This window comes from Gambusia affinis, linkage group LG11, assembly GCF_019740435.1.
Source record: "Gambusia affinis linkage group LG11, SWU_Gaff_1.0, whole genome shotgun sequence".
In the NCBI taxonomy this organism is placed as follows: domain Eukaryota; kingdom Metazoa; phylum Chordata; class Actinopteri; order Cyprinodontiformes; family Poeciliidae; genus Gambusia; species Gambusia affinis.
In genome coordinates this window covers 15,850,250-15,868,222 of record NC_057878.1, presented here as the reverse complement: position 1 = coordinate 15,868,222, position 17,973 = coordinate 15,850,250, and the positions used below count along the sequence as shown (strand labels likewise).

Below are 17,973 nucleotides of genomic sequence, written 5' to 3'. Positions count from 1 at the left end.
CACCTAAGGCTAATAAAAATGTTACAACCTGATCGCCCCCCTCCTGCTCCCCCCTTCTGTTCTTTCCCTACTTTCTATTTCAGTTGAGTTGGAGAATGTACAAAAATCAACATCCTCACGAACTTTCTGCAAGAACTTCTTTCTGTGAATTTGCGTCATACTCGAATTACTTTGGTTCATCTTTGTCGACTCGATTTTAACAGACTGGAGACGCGCAGAAAGCTGCAGTGTACAGCGACATTATCTAACAATGATCAAATATTGACATTTTTTAATCCATCCATCAATCCATCCATTTTCTGTACACCCTTGTCCTTAGTGAGGTCGGGAGGGCTGCTGGTGAATATCTCCAATCCTAACTGGAGATAGTCACCAGCAGTCTGGTGACAGTCTGTCACATTACATTTTTTAATTTCTGGCATAATTTTTAAAATAGTCCAGTAGAAAATATTGACTATGTGGGAAAACGTCAATTTTTTATACGTTATGTAAATAACATTGAAACATTTCACTTTTTTTTTTCTTAGCAGTTACTTATTATTAGTATTGTGTATTTTTTGTCAATATTATAACTACAGGGTTGGGACAAGACATAAGCGAACTGAGCTTCTGGTCAGTTGGCTGGACAGAACTGATGTAATTATGAAAAATGAAGCTGACATGTAAGCAGATGGAAACTGTTGGTCCAACCAAGGACTAGGCTTGCAAATTAGCCTGTGGCTATAAAACGTACGTATAAAACAATAGCTGATTTGTTTTTAACATGTAATATAGTTTACCGTGTTTTCTTTGAATAATTAAACCTGAATTGAATGGACTAGAACAAAGTATCTTGTTGTCAAACAGTTGTTGCTTATATTGAACTTTCCTAATAAGTGTAATAACATAAAAAAACAAAAGTAAATGCAAAATGATCTGAATTTAAATTGAACAACTACTTTTATTGATTTTATTCATTTCTAAAAGTAATCTATATATATATTTTATTTATTTTATTTTTTTGCAACTTTTGATGTCAATGTAGCTTTAGAAAATTTGAGTAAAATTCTTACTGATTCTTTTAGATGTATAATCCATAAACACCAGTAAGAAGGAAGCATCAGTTGACCTGCGGTGTCTGAGGGTAGCAAAGCCTAAATAAACTTTTTTTTTCTGGGCCCCATGCCCTACAAGCTTTGGATACCTAAGTATTTTATTTTATTTTATTTTATTTTATTTTATTTTATTTTATTTTATTTTATTTTATTTTATTTTATTTTATTTTATTTTATTTATTTATTTATTTATTTATTTATTTATTTATTTATTTATTTATTTATTTATTTATTTATATTTTTTTTTTATTATTTTATGCTTGCCACTCACAGTCCTCCCAGGACTGAAAAAGACGTGAGAAGATCAAGATCGATATGGATCACAAACTAATGTCATGAGAACATTATAAACATGAAGCCAAGAACGACAAACTTAGGGAAATGAAAACTAGCGCTTCATTTATTGAATTCCGACCTACATATTTTCTAGTGTCTCCTCTGAGATGCTGAGAACTCTTTAGATGCAGGATTTTATTTGTCCTCGCATTTTACACTAAGTGGGTGTGTATCATTTCGCAGTGCGTTTCAGCCTCAGATAGCTGCTCCAGGCTTTGTTCTTTTTCTGAGTCGACGACTATTCAATCGAAATGAAATATAACGAACCGAATGTAATTTATTCAAATAGGCTGGAAACGAGACTATAGATGAGCAGAGACAGTTTAACTAAGCGCAGTTATGCCGATTTGACCAAAGAACCGAACTGAAATACAAACATCAAGTTTTCTTCTTATAGAAAAATATATATTTCAGTTGTTAGGTGTTTGTAATCCTCTTAGAGAAAAAATAGCGTCGGAACTAGCTTGTGCTTTATAAAGAAAATGCCAGTATGTCAACTTCCACATAATCAACTGTGTCTCGTGTAGGCCTATTCTAATTACGATCGAATTACAATGAATTCAATCGATTTAACTTGAGATGAGTTGGTCGATCGTAAAGTGTCTCGAAATGTCGAGTAGCCTATTACTGTTTTGTGGTGACTACATTAACTGAAATGAATTTAAAGCCAAAAACATACACTGTGCACTTATTAAAACATTCATAAACATACTAACAGTGCATTTTACAGTTGTGGGTTTTAAGCATTTTTTTATTATTATTATTTTAAAGCACAAATGTTGGCTTGCTTCCAGTCAATTAATAGCTTCAATAAACAGCGTTTTCCACACGTGCATTTCCAGTGGCTAATGCTTAGCCTCTTGGCCTCATTCCAGTCTGGTCATAAAACGTGTGTGAATATTTTGAATCCACGGCTGCAGCAGGACTGCAGACTGAAATAGCTGACCCTGCTATCATGATTGGCGCAGGCACATGACACCAAGTCCGTGTGTGTGTGTGTGTGTTGACTCGGAAACTAGGACACTGAGAAAAATTCCTGCAACACTACATAATGCACTCCGATTTGAATGCCTGCGTTATATTCCTTCTGGCCTGTCTCAGCCCAGCCAGCGGGTCACACAACAAAGCAAACCAGAACGGCGTTTCCTCCCACAGCTTCGATTGTTTGCTTTACAGCCTGCAACCAACCGAGACTAGAGATATCTCTCCAGCACATGTTGGAATATGGAAGTGATGTTTTGTTGTGGGCTTAAAGGGTTTAATTATAATCATGTGGTCAATATTTCAAAGGATTTTTTCCCCCAGCCATGACAGTCACCTTAAAATCTCCATTAGAGGCGGTGCGCTCATCACACAGACACCTAGAAAACATCAAAGCTGCAGACTAAGAGCAAAAGAATCAATTCAGCATGTCCTCTGTTCTAATATTTGTCTTAGTCTTATGCTTTAACGGCGCCGTCTGCTGCGTGTGTTTGGACACGTGGAACATCGGAGACTCTCATGACTATTAGTCTCAAAATGAATCAAAGCTCTGTAGTATTTGTGCAGAGCTTTTGTCCATGTAAATATTATAAATTTACTTCCATTTATACGTCGTAGTGTTTTTAGGCATTTGGTATATTTATGTTATTTTAGCAAGAGAGTTGTCTTACGGTAATTATTGCTCGGAGGATGTTTTTATTGTCTGAGAGGATGGTTGCCTGGTGATTTCTTTTCCAAACAAATCCAACCAATAGCTAGCAATTAGGAAAAAATGAACTGAACTGAGCTGAAGTTGATGCAATGTAATCCTCGAAGTTCTGTTTGTGTGCGTGTGTGTGTGTGTGTGTTCGTGTGTGTGTGTGTGTGTGTGTGTGTGTGTGTGTGTGTGTGTGTGTGTGTGTGTGTGTGTGTGTGTGTGTGTGTGTGTGTGTGTGTGTGTGTTGTTTTTAGTAGCTCTACCAAGGAGAGAGACATGGGGTGGATTATGGGCAATTTAATGACCACCCCTTTAAACTTTCACACACCATGCAGGGTCAGGCTCTTCATTCCTATTCGGTAGTAGTTATGATACAATGTCGCCTTATGTTATTTTATTTTAAAACTTGTGAGGTTAAAGGTTGAACATCCATTAGTTAGTCAGTTAGTCAGTCAGTCACGTCACACCTTGGTTAAACAGCTTGGTGAATTAAATAATTTTAAAATCAAGGATTCCTAAATTTAGCAGGTTTTAACATGGACATTCAGCTAATTTTTGTAGGATATCCACAAAAAATCGACTTGAAGTATGTTAAGAAGGGTAATGAGGGAATAAGGGGGTTTTGCATCCACATAAGGGGCTTTTGTACATATATTTTTTTTCCTACTCATTTTTATTGGACCTATCTTTCAAGTTATGCCACAGGATCATATCAGAATAAAACATCTGACTTAGGTTTTGGTTTACATGTCCAACCCCAAAACTATTGGCGACCAACATGTAGTTTGCCCTTTCAAAGCTTTCAGAAGTCTTTTTTTTTAAATAAATGCAGCTGTGTTTCTTTTAAGCTAGTGTTAATCAATCCATTTTATATTAAGAGTTTAATTTTGTTTAATCCTTTCAGGGAAACTTTTATTCAGTCATTGTGAACAACTTTGGTTGCTTTAACAGTAGAATTGCTTTACTTATAACCAAATCTGACCCAAGACTGCACAAGTTTGGGTCGTTATCACATCTAATAACCTCCATATCTACATGAAGCTTGTACTTATTGTCACCACTTTTGAAGATTCGGTCATTGTAAATGGGGGAGCATTTATAGAAGTTAATATACTTCTACACCATAAATCTGATTAGAGAAACAAAAAAAAAATGACAGAAAACATGTTACACGATCTAGATAAGATCAAAACTGAATATCAAGGGTAGTAATGCATAATTCATTCAGAAAATATTTCATCTGTAAACTTGATCTGTGAGACAATTTTAGTTCTCTTTTGTAGGTTTCGAGCCTCATGTGGTTATTTGGTTCCCAAGTAACCCGGGTTTGGGTCATCCCTGCTTACAAAAGAGGGGATTTTTGTTTTTGTTATTGTTGTCTAAGCAGTTTATAGTTATTTACTGTAGATTTTATTGTTTCTCCAGGTTGGCATGATTTGTTGACACCGAGGTGCTGTAGATCTAGTAAGCATCCAGGACACATAAGCTACTATCATTTAAATTACAGTAATATTAACATTGTAGAAATAAACAATTTTACTTCATCTTGAAATAAAATGTACTACCGGTCCCTGCTGGAATGTTTTAGATTAATTATCATTCTTTCATTAATACCTAAGCAAAGCACAATTTTCAGTATTAAGAGAAATATAACAGCAACCATGATGATAAAGAATAGCAGTTAGTATACTATTTTTCATGCATCAATGTCTCTGAATTACTGCTGTTCAACAGTAAACGTTTTTCTAACGTTGAATTGAAAATTAAAGTACATGAGCTAGTGAGTGACTGCTCATCCACTAGCTCTGTTTCTGGTGTTTTTGTTTGTTTGTTTGTTTGTGTGTGTATATATATATATATATATATATATATATATATATATATATATATATATATATATATATATATATATATATATATATATATATATATATATAGTGTGTTGTTAAAAGTATTGTTTCACATTTGGTTGAAGATCATTCTGAGCTCTAAGCATTTTTTTTCTGGTCTAACCACAAAACAATAAACCACTTTTTGGTTTGTGCAGGAAAACGTGTAATTGAGACTCTTTTTTTGTATTATTATTATTCTTTGTTGAAATATAATTCTGCGGAATTAATAAGAACTTCCTGCTACCCCTGCTGACTTAAGTAAACTGTTCTTTCCCGACCATTAAAACTGCCCGCTCCTTTGTGGAACTGTGTGACATTCTCCAGCAACCTGGAAGTGGGGAGGTCTGGATTCTGTTAAAAAATTTTCAAATCAGCTGCTCCCGTTAAAAATAAAAAATAAAAATAACACAATAAACGTCTAAAAAGAAGATATTTTTAAAAAACCTGCGCAAACCTGCATCTGAATGGACATCTTTGCCATGTAAATCACTGGACGCATGTATGAGGACACTGGATATTTCATTAGCGGTTCCTCAGAATTCAATTGCACCTACAGACCAACATCGCCCTCTAGCGGTCTTGTTTTTCTTAAAAGTGTCTCAGAAGGAGATGAAAGATTACATTTGAAACTAAATATTTCAGCGCTCAGTTTTAACTGTAGTTAACCTCTAAGCATGCCAGTCAGTTTAAGAACCAAAATTCACGATGGCAAATAAACTACGCATGATGACGATGGAGTGCCACCAGGCGTGGCTCAACATCTCAGATCAAAATAGAGCCATCAGATTGAGGGGTCGCAGCGCGCTCCATGCAGTCAAAGTGAAGTTTTTCCCATCGGTGGGAAGTGCAGTTGATGAATAAACCTGACCATTAAGCCAGGGGAGGGTGTTGGGGGTGATTTCCTCTAGAACAATTCATAGTCCAGACACCCCTGGTGGGAAAAAAAAGAGTGTCTATACTTTCTGTTTGTCAGCAAGACGCGCAAAAAGCCAAAAGAGGAGCTGATGGGGGTTTTCAAAAACCGAGTGCAATTACTGAGCAGGCCCCATAAACTAATTTAGGCCAGACGTCTGGCCATTTCTATAGCTTTATTGGACCGCGCTTCTTCCTGCTTTAAAGCAATTCCTGGTGCAAGTTGGACAATAAATTAGAAATCCGTCGAAAACACCCTCGCCCGCTCATAAACACTTTATTACTCATATAAAAGTTACTTTTAAAAATGTTTAATTTTAGAAAAATTGTATTCTTATCTCGTGGTATAATTTGTCAGAAATGCAATGAAGGATATTTTTGAAGGGGGAAAAAATCGAATCACTAACATAAGAATCGTGTAATTTTTCTTTATTGATGAAAATTATAAATATGGAATAAGCCTTTGGGGAATATATCGCACCCTCTTTGTTAAAGAAGCTGTACACACACACACACACGCGCGCACACACATCCTTTTTCTGTAAACATTGTTTATAACCCTTGTCGCACAGATCACATTTGTGTATGTGTGTGCTCGGAACCAGAGCAGTCAAAATATCTTGCTGCAAGGGGAAATATTTTACTCCATATCTTAAAAAAGGCGAAAAATACACTCGCACACACACACCCACACACACACTGGCACGTTTCATATCACATCGACTCCCCAGTGTGCAGCTGATGAGGCTAAAGAAAAAATGAAAACCAGTTTGTATGGCTTGAAGTTATCCGGTGCTGGATTTCACCAGGACAAATTCCTCATATGTGATGCATGTGTATCCGATGATGCTGTCACTTACAATCAAAGGCCCATTTGAAAAATGGCTGCACAAAATAACTGTGTGATAGTTCAGATGGGTTTTCTTTTTGCCACAGAAAATAGCAGAGCTTAAATGACCTCCTTGCCGCTTCTCTCTCTGTTCATCTTCTTCATCTTCATCCTCCGGTTCTGGAACCAGATCTTCACTTGTCTCTCCGTTAAACTGAGTATGCGAGCCACCTCGTAGCGCCGGTCCCTTGTCAGATACATGTTGTAGAGAAACTCCTTCTCCAGCTCTAAAGTCTGATATTTAGTGTAGGGGCAGCGCTTCTTTCTCGTCGAGCGGGCGTGGATCCAGTTGGCAGCAGGGTTATCTAGAAAAGGAGATAGAACATGAGGTCATCTCGAATGTGGCTTGAGTTCTTAAATAGCGGATTTGTGATGGCCTGAATGTGGAAATTTTTTTTAAAAAAAAGGGGGAAAAAAGCGGAATACAGGTAGATATTGTGCACAATGATTAGTTGTGATTGCATTAATTTAATTTCATCTTCCTGAGAAGATTGTTGCTGAATTAACGCATCATATTTAGGTGACTTTATTGCATGAAAAAGACCAGAGTTCCCTGCAATAACCTTTTCAGGGCGGCTTCCCCCCACCCCATACGCAGCCTCAGTATAGTCCCAGACACTTTTATAGGTTAGTAAAACCTCCAGTTTTACACACCCAGCTCATCCAGTTCTCCTAGTTGTAAATCAGCGCCAGCTATTTCTATTTTTTTTTTTTTTTTTTTTTTTTTTTTTTAACTTACTTGGGTCAAGTTGTTGTGGCTTTTCGTCTTTGGGATCGCTATGACTCGAAGCCTCGCTCCCACTCCGCTCCCTGCTCGCCTTTTCCGGACACTCTGCAGCTCCACAGGAGAACTCCGCGGTGACGGGTCGAGCCTCAGCTCCGGTCCCAGCTTCAGTTTCCTCCAGCGGGTCCCCGCCTGTAGGCTTCCCGGGCAGGAGGAGCTCCGGCTTAGTCCCATACGGTCTGCTGCCGGAGGAGTGGAACCCGGCGAAGGAAACGTGGCTGGAGATTGGGTCCATCCAGGAGCGCACGCCGACGTATCTGCTGTCCGATGCGGGCAGATGGGACTGGTGGTGGTGATGGTGGACATAGGGGTGATAAAGTCCCTGAGGGTGCATCGAGGACCAGGACGGGGTGAAAACGGCGGACTTTGGTGAAAAGCTGCAGGAGGAGAAGTCTGCGCTGTCCCCGGCACCTGGCGGCGGCCTCGGGGTCATGGTGTGCGGCGGCTGGATGAAGCGAGCTCCGTACATCTCCTCCGGCTCCTGCCCCATCATAGCGTCCACAAAGCAGTTACTGAGAGCGCCGCTGGAAGACATTTTTCCATCCCTTCCTTACTCATATAAAAAGGGTTGCGCTGTTAACGGGAAGCGTCCCTCTATGAACAATCATAGTATTTTTGCTGGCCTGCATCTTACAGGGATTGGTTGCATGGATCACGTGGTCATATTTACCAATACAGCCAGTGAATAAATCCTCCCCCTTTTTTCATCAGGTTTAATTTAGATTTTCATTGTAGGAAATTATATAAAAATGCAATGGAAATCAACATATGTATTCTAAGAAATTAGACATTAAAGAATCTAAATTTAAGATAAATACGAATTGTCCCGTGTATGTCTAAGAATACTCTTATAATGTCGCCCCGACGTACCCTGAATGCCTGTAAAGCTCTTTATAGACTTACAAAGTCCTCGTAAAAGAGATGTAATAACACGCTGTAAAGTAGCAGACGCCGTTTCCGTTCACAATGCGGTGTATGCATTGTTAATATTTGGCAAGGAAACGTACATTATGTTGAACTCTATTATATTACGGGTTGGTTTCGTTTTTCCATGCTAGGGGAGGAAATAGCAGTGGCTGAAATTATTGTATTCATTTAAGGTAGAGCAATAATATATCGATAAATGTTTTATGAGGTGCGTGTGGTCATTTTTCCAAAAGGGCTGAGTCTGTGTTTAGATGTTAATTAGCTTTTTCTTGTTTTGTTTTTTCTTCTTCTAAATGTAATTTTAATTCTTACACTGATATGACGCAAACTATGTTTAGCCCAATTCCACAAAATTATGTTATTTTATTAAAAGTTATTGGATTGCTACATTTGAGTCGTGTTTATGAATCTTGCAAAAATAATTTGGGGATTTTTGTAATTATAAAAATATAAATATTTTTTTATATACTTTATGGCCACGTGTGAATTTATTTTTGAATAAATGACAAAAAGGATGAATATCTCGGAGGAGACGCAGAACTTTCTTATTCCAAACGAATGTGTTTATGGTGTATTAGTTAGGTTATAAACAGGATTAACCATCAAAGCATTAGCGTGTTTTTTTAATTACAAAATCCCCGCCTCTTTGCATTCCCTTAGCTTCTTTATTCCAATGCAGAAGCAGACCGATGTGTTTTCTCTGCGACAAATCGCATCAGAAGAACTTTGTTTTTTGTTCTCAGCTTTTTACTCTTCCGGGCGATTTTAATTAATATAATTTTAATTATTGGGCAGTGTTATTTATTTCCATTAGCAAATTAACAAGACATTATTGCGTTCCTGTCTCACGTAGAAATTCATAAAAAGCTTTCCTTTGCGAGATGGATTATAGTTTAAATAATATTCTACTAATTTTATCTTAGCAAAAATACTATAAAATGATGTGCTAACATATGTATATCTCGCAAATGAAAGTTGGTAGATTTTTACTCTAAAAAATAAAAATAAAAAATAAATAAATAAATAAATAAATTTTATATATTTATATTTCTCTAACTAAACAATTCTGGCGACGCTCTTTGATTCGGAGTGCAAAAACCTAACATTTCCTCTCATTTTCTTTATTTTCGCGCACATATTCCTCCACTTTAAACAACATCAAATAACCTCTGACCACACGAATGCAAATAAAATCAGCTTCTTTGACCACATATTTATTGCAAGATACACATGCACCAAAACATGCAATAAATCCACAGTTTATCACTGTTTTCCATCAAGGAAACGTGTTTGCATCAAGCAAAAGAAGGGAGGCTTGCACGAAAAGAGCAAAATAAAGGTTTCACAAAAACACGACAAAATGTGCTTCCGTGACTCCACAGCCTCTTCATTCCCACTTTATATCAGGAAGTCTTTTGGTAAAAAGGAAGGAGTGCTGGCTCGCCACGTAATGCTTTAAGACCAAAAAGTGCTCTACCCTGTGATGAAATAACAGAAACACACGACGCCACGCAACACAGGAGACAGTCACAGCTTTGTTGAAAGTAAAGATAAACGTCCAAATGCCACGAAAAGCACAAAAAAAAAATTAAAAAAATTAAAATAAAAAGAGCTATAACCACAGGCGCGTGGAGGCTCAGGAAAAGGTGAGATTCGAGGTCAGTTCCCGGATGCGGTTTTCTCGGTTCATTTTCTTCAATTTCATTCTGCGGTTCTGGAACCAGATCTTGACCTGCCTGTCGGTCAGGTTGACGCTCCTGCTGATCTCTAGGCGGCGCTCCCGGGTCAGGTACATGTTGAATAGGAATTCCTTCTCCAACTCCAAGGTCTGGTGCTTAGTATAGGGGCACCTCTTCTTCCTGCCGCTCTTCGCCGTGAGCCAGTTGTTCGTCAGCGCGTCACTCTTGCAGTCTGCAGGTTAAAGAAAGAAAAAAAAAACGAGGCAGATTGCACACTGCTGAGCACAAACATCTCACCTGCTGCTTCTGGATCTCACCTCTGGGAAATAAGACGCAATGTAAATGTTTTCCCTGAATAAGAAAAATAAATTAGAGGAGGTGATTGCAAGGACTAAAAATAAACCCATGGTGTTACATATTACATTTACTCTCTTTTTTGCTGTTGTTGTTGATAAAATCTATTTCTGAAAAGTTCAAATTAAACATTCCAACTGCTGTCTAACACTAATTAAATGTAGCGTAAATAGTCAATCAATAAATTTGTGAAATTAATTACAAGTTCAATTTGTGAAAATAACCTTAAAAATGTGCTATGATATATATTTCTAAACAATAATAGACAGGAGACAGAGGGGTTCATGTAGCATGGTAAAAGCATTCAGCTGCCCATTATTGCAACCTGAGAAAGACTATCATTAAACATTACGACTTTAGGGCTGTTTGTGTTTTATACTTGCTTTTATGATGCTACTGGAGCCTCCTCAGAGCTGCGGATAAAAGCTTTTCATTTCACTGCAGCCAACCCACCTTTCCCTTCCTTCTGCAGTTCGGGGCTGGACGCTTCGGTTTTCTCTTCAGAGCCGGACTTTGCTGGGTCCGGACTCGCCCCTGGGTTCGGCGTACTGGTTATCGTTTCTGGATCCCGGACGTTCTTTTCCGCTTCTGCAAAGCCAGAGGAAGAGGAGGAGGAGGTGGCGTGCTGCGGTTTTGCTGTGACCCGGCTGAGCTGTGCGAGTGTCGGGTTCGGGCTCGGCGGCTCCGGGCAGTAGTTTTCCGGGTGCTTCCCGTTAGCGTAAGTTTGACTCAATCTGAAGTAGCCCGGGACCGGGATCTCCGGACCCTCCACAGCGCAGGGTTCTCCAATGACGTTCGAATATCCCTCTTTTTGGACTCTCTTGTCCGAGTACATGCAGCAGTTGCTCTCTTCCTTGATGCTCTGTGGAAACGTGCAGTTTGACATCTGCTCTGTTCTGCAGGTTCTGCTCGGATCAGTCCAGGTGTCCATCTGAGGTATGTACGAGTGGACGCTCATGGCCGTGTTTTGGGGTCCAACCTCCCCCCTTTTGCCGAAAGACGGCAGGAGTCCACAGGTTTGCATTCCGTAGGTCCCGTGCATGTCCGAGCCGGACGGCATGTACATGCTGCTGTTGGAGTAGAAGCTGTCTGTCCTGCAGGCGCCGATCAAAGAGTCCACTAAGAACGGGTTGGTCGCAGGTGAACTGCTGGGGAAAGACATCTCTATTTGTTTTATTTTATTTTATTTTTTGTTTGGGTTTCAGTTCTTAAGAGAAGAGAGATGTCTTTTTGTAAGCTGACATGTCTAGGAAAAACAATCTGTAAGTCAGGATGCCTGCGGACCACATGACAAACCCACCAATGAGATTTGAAAATGGCCTTGAGACGCAGCCTCCTCTGGCTGGACGCGCTCTCTCTGCGGAGGCAGACGTGGTCAACAGCGACACCTATGACGCGGACTTGAAATTGGTTTTGCAGGACTTGAAGGAGGCTGTATGATTACATTGAAAGGAACATGTGAAATAAAAACAAAACGTGGAATTTCACAAGCAATTCTTATTTCTCATCGATGTCTCTTTGTTTTACAAGAACAGTGTGAAAAGGTTGTTTTTACGCACAAAGACTAAAAGTATGTATATTTCCCTTTGTGAGTAGTAGAGTGCTACCAATGTGGATGATGTGTGTGTGTGTGTGTGTGTGTGTGTGTGGGTGTGTGTGTGTGTGTGTGTGTGTGTGTGTGTGTGTGTGTGTGTGTGTGTGTGTGTGTGTGTGTGTGTGTGTGTGTGTGTGTGTGTGTGTGTGTGTGTGTGTGTGTGTGTGTGTGTGTGTGTCGCGGGCGCGTGCTTGTGCGTGGTGTGTGTTCTGCAGAATGGTGCATTGGTGACAACACATCGTAAGATTATAATCAGTTAAACGTATTAGCAAATTAGAGACATTTATTATTTCGTCATGTTTTCCAAAGTCAAAAACGAAAAAGAGCTCACATCATATGCATTTGAAGATATAGAAATATTACCTAAATATTCAATAAATTTAGAAAAATAAAATTAAAATGTAAAATGCAGATACACTGTTTTTGCTTATTTGTTTAATTTATCTCATTTATGAGACATCGTGTTTGGAAATGTATTTGACAAGCCATAGAGGCTAAAATATGCGCACACGTTACCACAAACAAAAAGGCACAAACGAACCGCAGAGCTTTATGCGACTGGCGCTTTGGGCTTTCAAAGCCTGAAGGTATTATCCACAGAGAATGGCTTTATGTTATTCATGTCATAAATTAGATCGTTCTTATTTCTATCTAAACCTAATTTCACTCGTTGCGTTAAAAAATAACCTGATGGGAGCAGCGGGGTGCGCAGTATCAAGAGCTTCATTGTTCTGCCTTTAAGGAGGGCGAATGTGAGCACGATGGAGTGTTTCCACTAAAATCAGCGCTTAGTGATATCTGAGCAAATACTAGAATATAGGCCACAATAGATGTGACTTGTCCCAGTGTTATGGGCAATGATAACAATAGGAAGCAGAATCACGCAATTTAAGACAGAGTGGTAAAGTCTGAAATAACGGCAGAGGTATTATAGATATATTGAAGTCTATCTACGGGCAGTATTAATAGTTTGCGAATAATATTGTGTGGCTCAATTTACTGCAACATCGCATATAAAATTAGGCCAAATATGTTTCGCTTTTAATAAGAACTTGTTCCATATTGATCATGTTATCATTTCAAGATAATGTGTAAACAAACATGTTATGTGGGGATGAATTTTCCAAGGAAAGGCCAACAATACCTTTAAAACATACATAAGATTGATTGGATATAACTGGATACAACTGTTATATCCAATTTTTTTCATTGAAAAAATTTAAATGAATGAACATGTCAAAGTTTTAATACTACTACTACTATTATTATTATTATTATTATTATTATTATTATTATTATTATTATTATTATTATTATTATTATTATTATTATGGTTGTTGTTGTTGTTAAGAATAATTATAATATAATATAATATAATATAATATAATATAATATAATATAATATAATATAATATAATATAATATAATATAATATAATATAATATAATATAATATAATATAATATAATATAATCAGAAAAAGTTTCTCCACATTAAACTCTCATTCAACTCTTTTAATGAAGGTTGACAGATACGAACCGCAACATATTATTTGGTTTCTTTTTTTCTTTTTTCTTTTTCAATTTGGCAATGATTTATATCAAATGCTTTAAAGAATACAGACATAGGCAGATTGTTCATGAAATAACAGATCGAAGTTTTCAAGATCAACAATGTGATATTACCTTTTAGCCTTTAGCTCTGTCACTGGTTTGCTTTGCTAATTTGTTCACCAGTTAGTTCAGATATGAAACCACCACAATATCCGACTGCTTGGTAAAGGACATTTCTTCAACACACTGGGATACTAAAAACAAAGATATATATATATATATATATATATATATATATATATATATATATATATATATATATATATATATATATATATATATATATATATATATATATATATATATATATATATATATATATATATATATATATATATATATATATATATATATATATATATATATATATATATATATATATATACATATAGAAAGCAATAATATCAGTCATTTAAAACAATTAATATAAAAAATAATAATTGATGCAAAAAAGAATTTTTATTTTTTTTTTTATTGGTAATTTTACAAGTGTCTTTATGGATGTGCCTGGAAAGCTAAAAGGAAAAAGATTGTGAAAAGCCTAATAGATGATTTAGCTGATGGAACTGTTTAAAATAAAATCTCAGTAATCCCTGGGCAGAACAGTTTGTTCCACCTCGGACTGGTTTCCATGTTGGATACATATTAAATTTGCCCGAGTCTGCATTTCCTTTCAACTAAATATGAAAGTCTGCCCTCATGTGGATACAATGTGAATATAAAAAAACACACCACGCAGTTGGTGATCCATTTTCATGCCAGAATAAAATCACGACCCAGGGAAATTAAAGCGCATGAAAAAGGGAATCAGAAATAACTTCGACATTATTTCCTGTTCATTCGTGACTTAAATGCAGCTCAAACATACAGTGAGACTATATTAATTATTCTTCTGCATTGAAAGTGTTATGAACAGGTTTCTGTAAACAGACTTGTTGCAGTCGAGACTTTTTCTTTTCTTTTTTTTTTCTTTTTTTTGCAAAGCAGCGTTGTAAAGCGAAGCTGCTCAACAAGTTTTCAGCACATTCCAACAAACTCGAAAATAAGGTAAAACTTGACAAATCTCTTTCTCCCGCAGTTTCCCAGTCCTTTGCAGGTGATGCCAGAAGTCCGTGACATACCAAAACAACAACAAGATCAAGAACAACAACAATAACAAACAAAAAAAACATCCAAGGAAACAAAACAAATGCAACAAAATCTGAATCTGGTGGAAACCCTATAGAAATGCGCTTGGATGTGGAGTAAAAGCTCTTTAAGACCGGAAGGAAGATCTGTTCCTCATGTGGTCTGGGGGCTGAAACACCACCGTCCAATAGCCCCTTATTTAGATCTTTACAGCTACTTTTTATTATGCTGTCTAGACGGTTCAAGGTTTAGCAAACAATTCAGTTTTTCAAAGCAGAGGAAACAACGGGATCATACAAGACTTCTAGCACCAAACTGAAACAGCGCTCCTTCATGTTTCGTGAGGAACACCCCAACCCCCTCAAAATATAACACAAAATCGCTCTCCTTCTTCTTCTTCTTTTGTTTGAGCCGCACGCGAGTATTTTTGTAAAAGAGAATAGTTTGCTCTGCTTTTTATTTAACAATACACAACATCTAATACATGCACGTTACAAATGTATCTACAAAAGAAAAGAAGGAGGAATATATTTAATATAATTTCAAAATAACAATGAAAATATTGCGATTGATTTAATTGCCAGTGAAGCCAATAAATGGACGAACAGATTAAAATAAACGTACCAATTATCTGAAATATGTGGCAAATTAGCTTGCAGTTCTTATATAGTACCAAGAAGCTTGTTGTCTTCAGTCTGTGTGTCTTTGGATGCTAAAGCAAGCCTCAGATATCAGAATAAAGGGTTTCCAGTAAAATACTGTAGGCGGTCGCGGTTGAGTTTTTTCTCCTTCATTCTTCTGTTCTGAAACCAAATCTTCACCTGGCGATCTGTCAGATTTAACATTCTGGACAGCTGGAGGCGTTTCTCCTTGTTAATGTAAACGTTGAAGAAAAACTCTCGTTCAAGTTCTCGGATTTGGTATTTGGAGTACGGACACCTCTTCTTCCTGGACTTGGTTGATGAACCTGCAAAACAGAAAAACAATCGTGAACAAAAACCAACCCCCTGCCAGAGAAGAAAGACACGGTCAGTGTCCAGGATCACTGGACACTGACCAGTCTTTACTTCACTAGTAGTGAAGTAAACTGTGTAAAAAAAAAAAAAATGCAATAATTTAGTCAGGCCTTTATTGGTAGGAAGGCCCTTATGTATACACACTCGTGCGCACACACAAACCTAAACAGACAGCTCGAACCCTCGCGCGCGCACACACACACACCCCTACGCCCCCCCCCCCCCTACACACACACACACACACACACACACACTCGAACACACACATTTCAGAGGTTGTCTGCATTAGAAAGACCCGATTGTCATGCGTATTTTGGCACAATGCGCACCCGTTTTTTCATCTTAAATCTGCCTTAAAAATATTGAAATATTGATCCCTCCGCCAAAATTATCACTTTTTAATGCTCCATCAATCTAAGTTAAATCAATCCACGTTGCATTGTTCTTGCACACAGGAAACCTTAAAGCACGGTTGCTTTAACTGTTTCCCATTGTAAATTCCTTTACAACCGTAAAGTAAATCTTATTGGGATATAAAAGCTTTTGCATGCTTATAAAGCTGCATATAACCCACGGATCGTCACGGAGGTGGACACTGTGCATCCCAGACGCTCCAAGCACCTTTTGTTCATCGCATGATGAGGGAAAATACAAACTGGACTCACTCTGACGGCTGCTCTTGTCGCCGCAGTTGGAAGATGAGTCCTCGTCGACGCTCCCGGGAGGTTCTGCGTTTTGTTGCTCCAGTTTGGTTACAGCCTGGCTGATGCTCGTGGCATCAGCATCGTCATGATGGTCGTGGGCAGCAGTCTCTCCAGCCTTTTGTTTGGGGTGCTCCGTGTTAGGAGAGTCAAAGAACTGGTCGAAGCCCTGGGGGAGAACACCGTTTCGGCCCACTCCCGCGAAGAAATTGCACTGCGCGCTGGTTCCCCCGTGGTGACCGTACAGGGGCTCGTTTTTAAATATCACATCTGCCCTGCCGCTCGACGACTGAATCAGTTCCCGGTGCATTATCTCGTCCGTTGAGTAGTAAGACGCGTAATTGCCCCTGTAGTGCCATTTGGGATGGTCCAGTCCATAATCCCTGAACGCGACTTCTCGAACAGGTTGGACTTGGGCTATATTTGGCGAATAGGGGAAATTTATCTGACACGAAGTAGTCTGCGGTAGAAAGGAGGAGACTGATGTGAAATCAGGCGTCGAAACATAATAAGTGCAGCTGGGCAAAAACATATTTGACGCGCAGCTGCGATCGTCGAATTCCGTCATTTTCCTTCTTCCTTTTTCCTCCATGCAACAGAGGGACGGAGTTGGCGGCGCGGCCGCGTTAAACTTTGTCCATCTGTAGCACCGCGGGTGTGCGAAGAGACCCCGACAGAGAGGAAAAATCGGAAACGCAGGCAGACCTGCAATACATCTTGATCGATTCCTGAGGTAATTGTGTCATGTGATCCAGCTAAGAAATTACCATACATCAATATCAGTCATTAAAAACAGCATGGAAAAAAAAGCAACTCATGTGAGCGCTTACAAGAGACTCTATTGGCTGCCTGGCTGCAACGGAAACTCCTCTCCAGCCCTTTTTTTGCCCCAAAGCTCATAGAAAAAAAAAGACTTTTTTTTTTAACCATTGCTGGAATATTGACTTTAATGCTGTACAGCAAGATCATTCTCGCTGGAGATTGATCTCTGCAACCACACCCACTCAATGCGTCAGTAAATTTAGAGAATGCATTGTCTGTAAGCAACAGTTGAAAAAAGATCTGCACGCTTAATGCAAGGTCACCAGGACTGAAGAATCACGTTTTCTTGCAGAAAAATGGTAAATCTACTAAGTCAGAGGCAATGTGCGTTGACGCAAAAAAAAAAAAAAAAAAAAAAAAAAGTAAAGCCACCAAAAGGATCAGAAGAAAGTAAGTGTTTATGTTAATTAGAAAATAAATAGCAGCAGCGTAATGGAAAACAGGAGGAACTGGTGCAACAATGGAAACAATGACATGTCTCAATCTGTATGAAAGCTTGCAAACTGATTCATTAAAAATAAATAAATAAATAAATAAATAAATAAATAAATAAAT

At 38.2% G+C, this 17,973-nt stretch overlaps 3 protein-coding genes across 4 annotated transcripts; all 3 read right to left on the bottom strand.

Annotated features, from left to right (window-relative positions):
* Positions 1-6,379: 6,379 nt before the first annotated feature.
* Positions 6,380-8,829, bottom strand: hoxd9a (homeobox D9a). Its single transcript, XM_044131425.1, has 2 exons — positions 7,541-8,829; positions 6,380-7,106 (listed from the first exon to the last, which is right to left on the bottom strand). The coding sequence occupies exons 1-2, from the start codon at positions 8,118-8,120 to the stop codon at positions 6,862-6,864; spliced, it is 825 nt and encodes a 274-aa protein (XP_043987360.1). The 5' UTR covers positions 8,121-8,829; the 3' UTR covers positions 6,380-6,861.
* An 865-nt stretch (positions 8,830-9,694) lies between these two features.
* On the bottom strand, positions 9,695-11,995 carry hoxd10a (homeobox D10a). Of its 2 annotated transcripts, XM_044131432.1 has the most exons (3): positions 10,999-11,995; positions 10,509-10,542; positions 10,286-10,423 (listed from the first exon to the last, which is right to left on the bottom strand). In XM_044131432.1, the coding sequence occupies exons 1-3, from the start codon at positions 11,705-11,707 to the stop codon at positions 10,411-10,413; spliced, it is 756 nt and encodes a 251-aa protein (XP_043987367.1). In that variant the 5' UTR covers positions 11,708-11,995; the 3' UTR covers positions 10,286-10,410. The 2 variants fall into 2 exon arrangements, with proteins under 2 accessions (XP_043987366.1, XP_043987367.1); XM_044131431.1 differs by lacking the exon at positions 10,509-10,542 and having other exon boundaries at positions 9,695-10,423.
* A 2,212-nt stretch (positions 11,996-14,207) lies between these two features.
* hoxd11a (homeobox D11a) lies at positions 14,208-17,321 on the bottom strand. The gene is made up of 2 exons (XM_044131327.1): positions 16,561-17,321; positions 14,208-15,846 (listed from the first exon to the last, which is right to left on the bottom strand). The coding sequence occupies exons 1-2, from the start codon at positions 17,186-17,188 to the stop codon at positions 15,611-15,613; spliced, it is 864 nt and encodes a 287-aa protein (XP_043987262.1). The 5' UTR covers positions 17,189-17,321; the 3' UTR covers positions 14,208-15,610.
* Positions 17,322-17,973: the final 652 nt, after the last annotated feature.

Excerpts from the sequence above, each read along its gene's own strand:
- hoxd9a (XM_044131425.1), bottom strand. The coding sequence starts at position 8,120 with ATGTCTTCCAGCGGCGCTCTCAGTAACTGCTTTGTGGACGCTATGATG. Across the intron at positions 7,107-7,540 it reads GCCACAACAACTTGACCCAA|ATAACCCTGCTGCCAACTGG; the intron begins GTAAGTTAAAAA and ends CTCCTTTTCTAG.
- hoxd10a (XM_044131431.1), bottom strand. The coding sequence starts at position 11,707 with ATGTCTTTCCCCAGCAGTTCACCTGCGACCAACCCGTTCTTAGTGGAC. Across the intron at positions 10,424-10,998 it reads ACTGCAGAAGGAAGGGAAAG|ACTGCAAGAGTGACGCGCTG; the intron begins GTGGGTTGGCTG and ends TTTAACCTGCAG.
- hoxd11a (XM_044131327.1), bottom strand. The coding sequence starts at position 17,188 with ATGGAGGAAAAAGGAAGAAGGAAAATGACGGAATTCGACGATCGCAGC. Across the intron at positions 15,847-16,560 it reads CGACAAGAGCAGCCGTCAGA|GTTCATCAACCAAGTCCAGG; the intron begins GTGAGTCCAGTT and ends TCTGTTTTGCAG.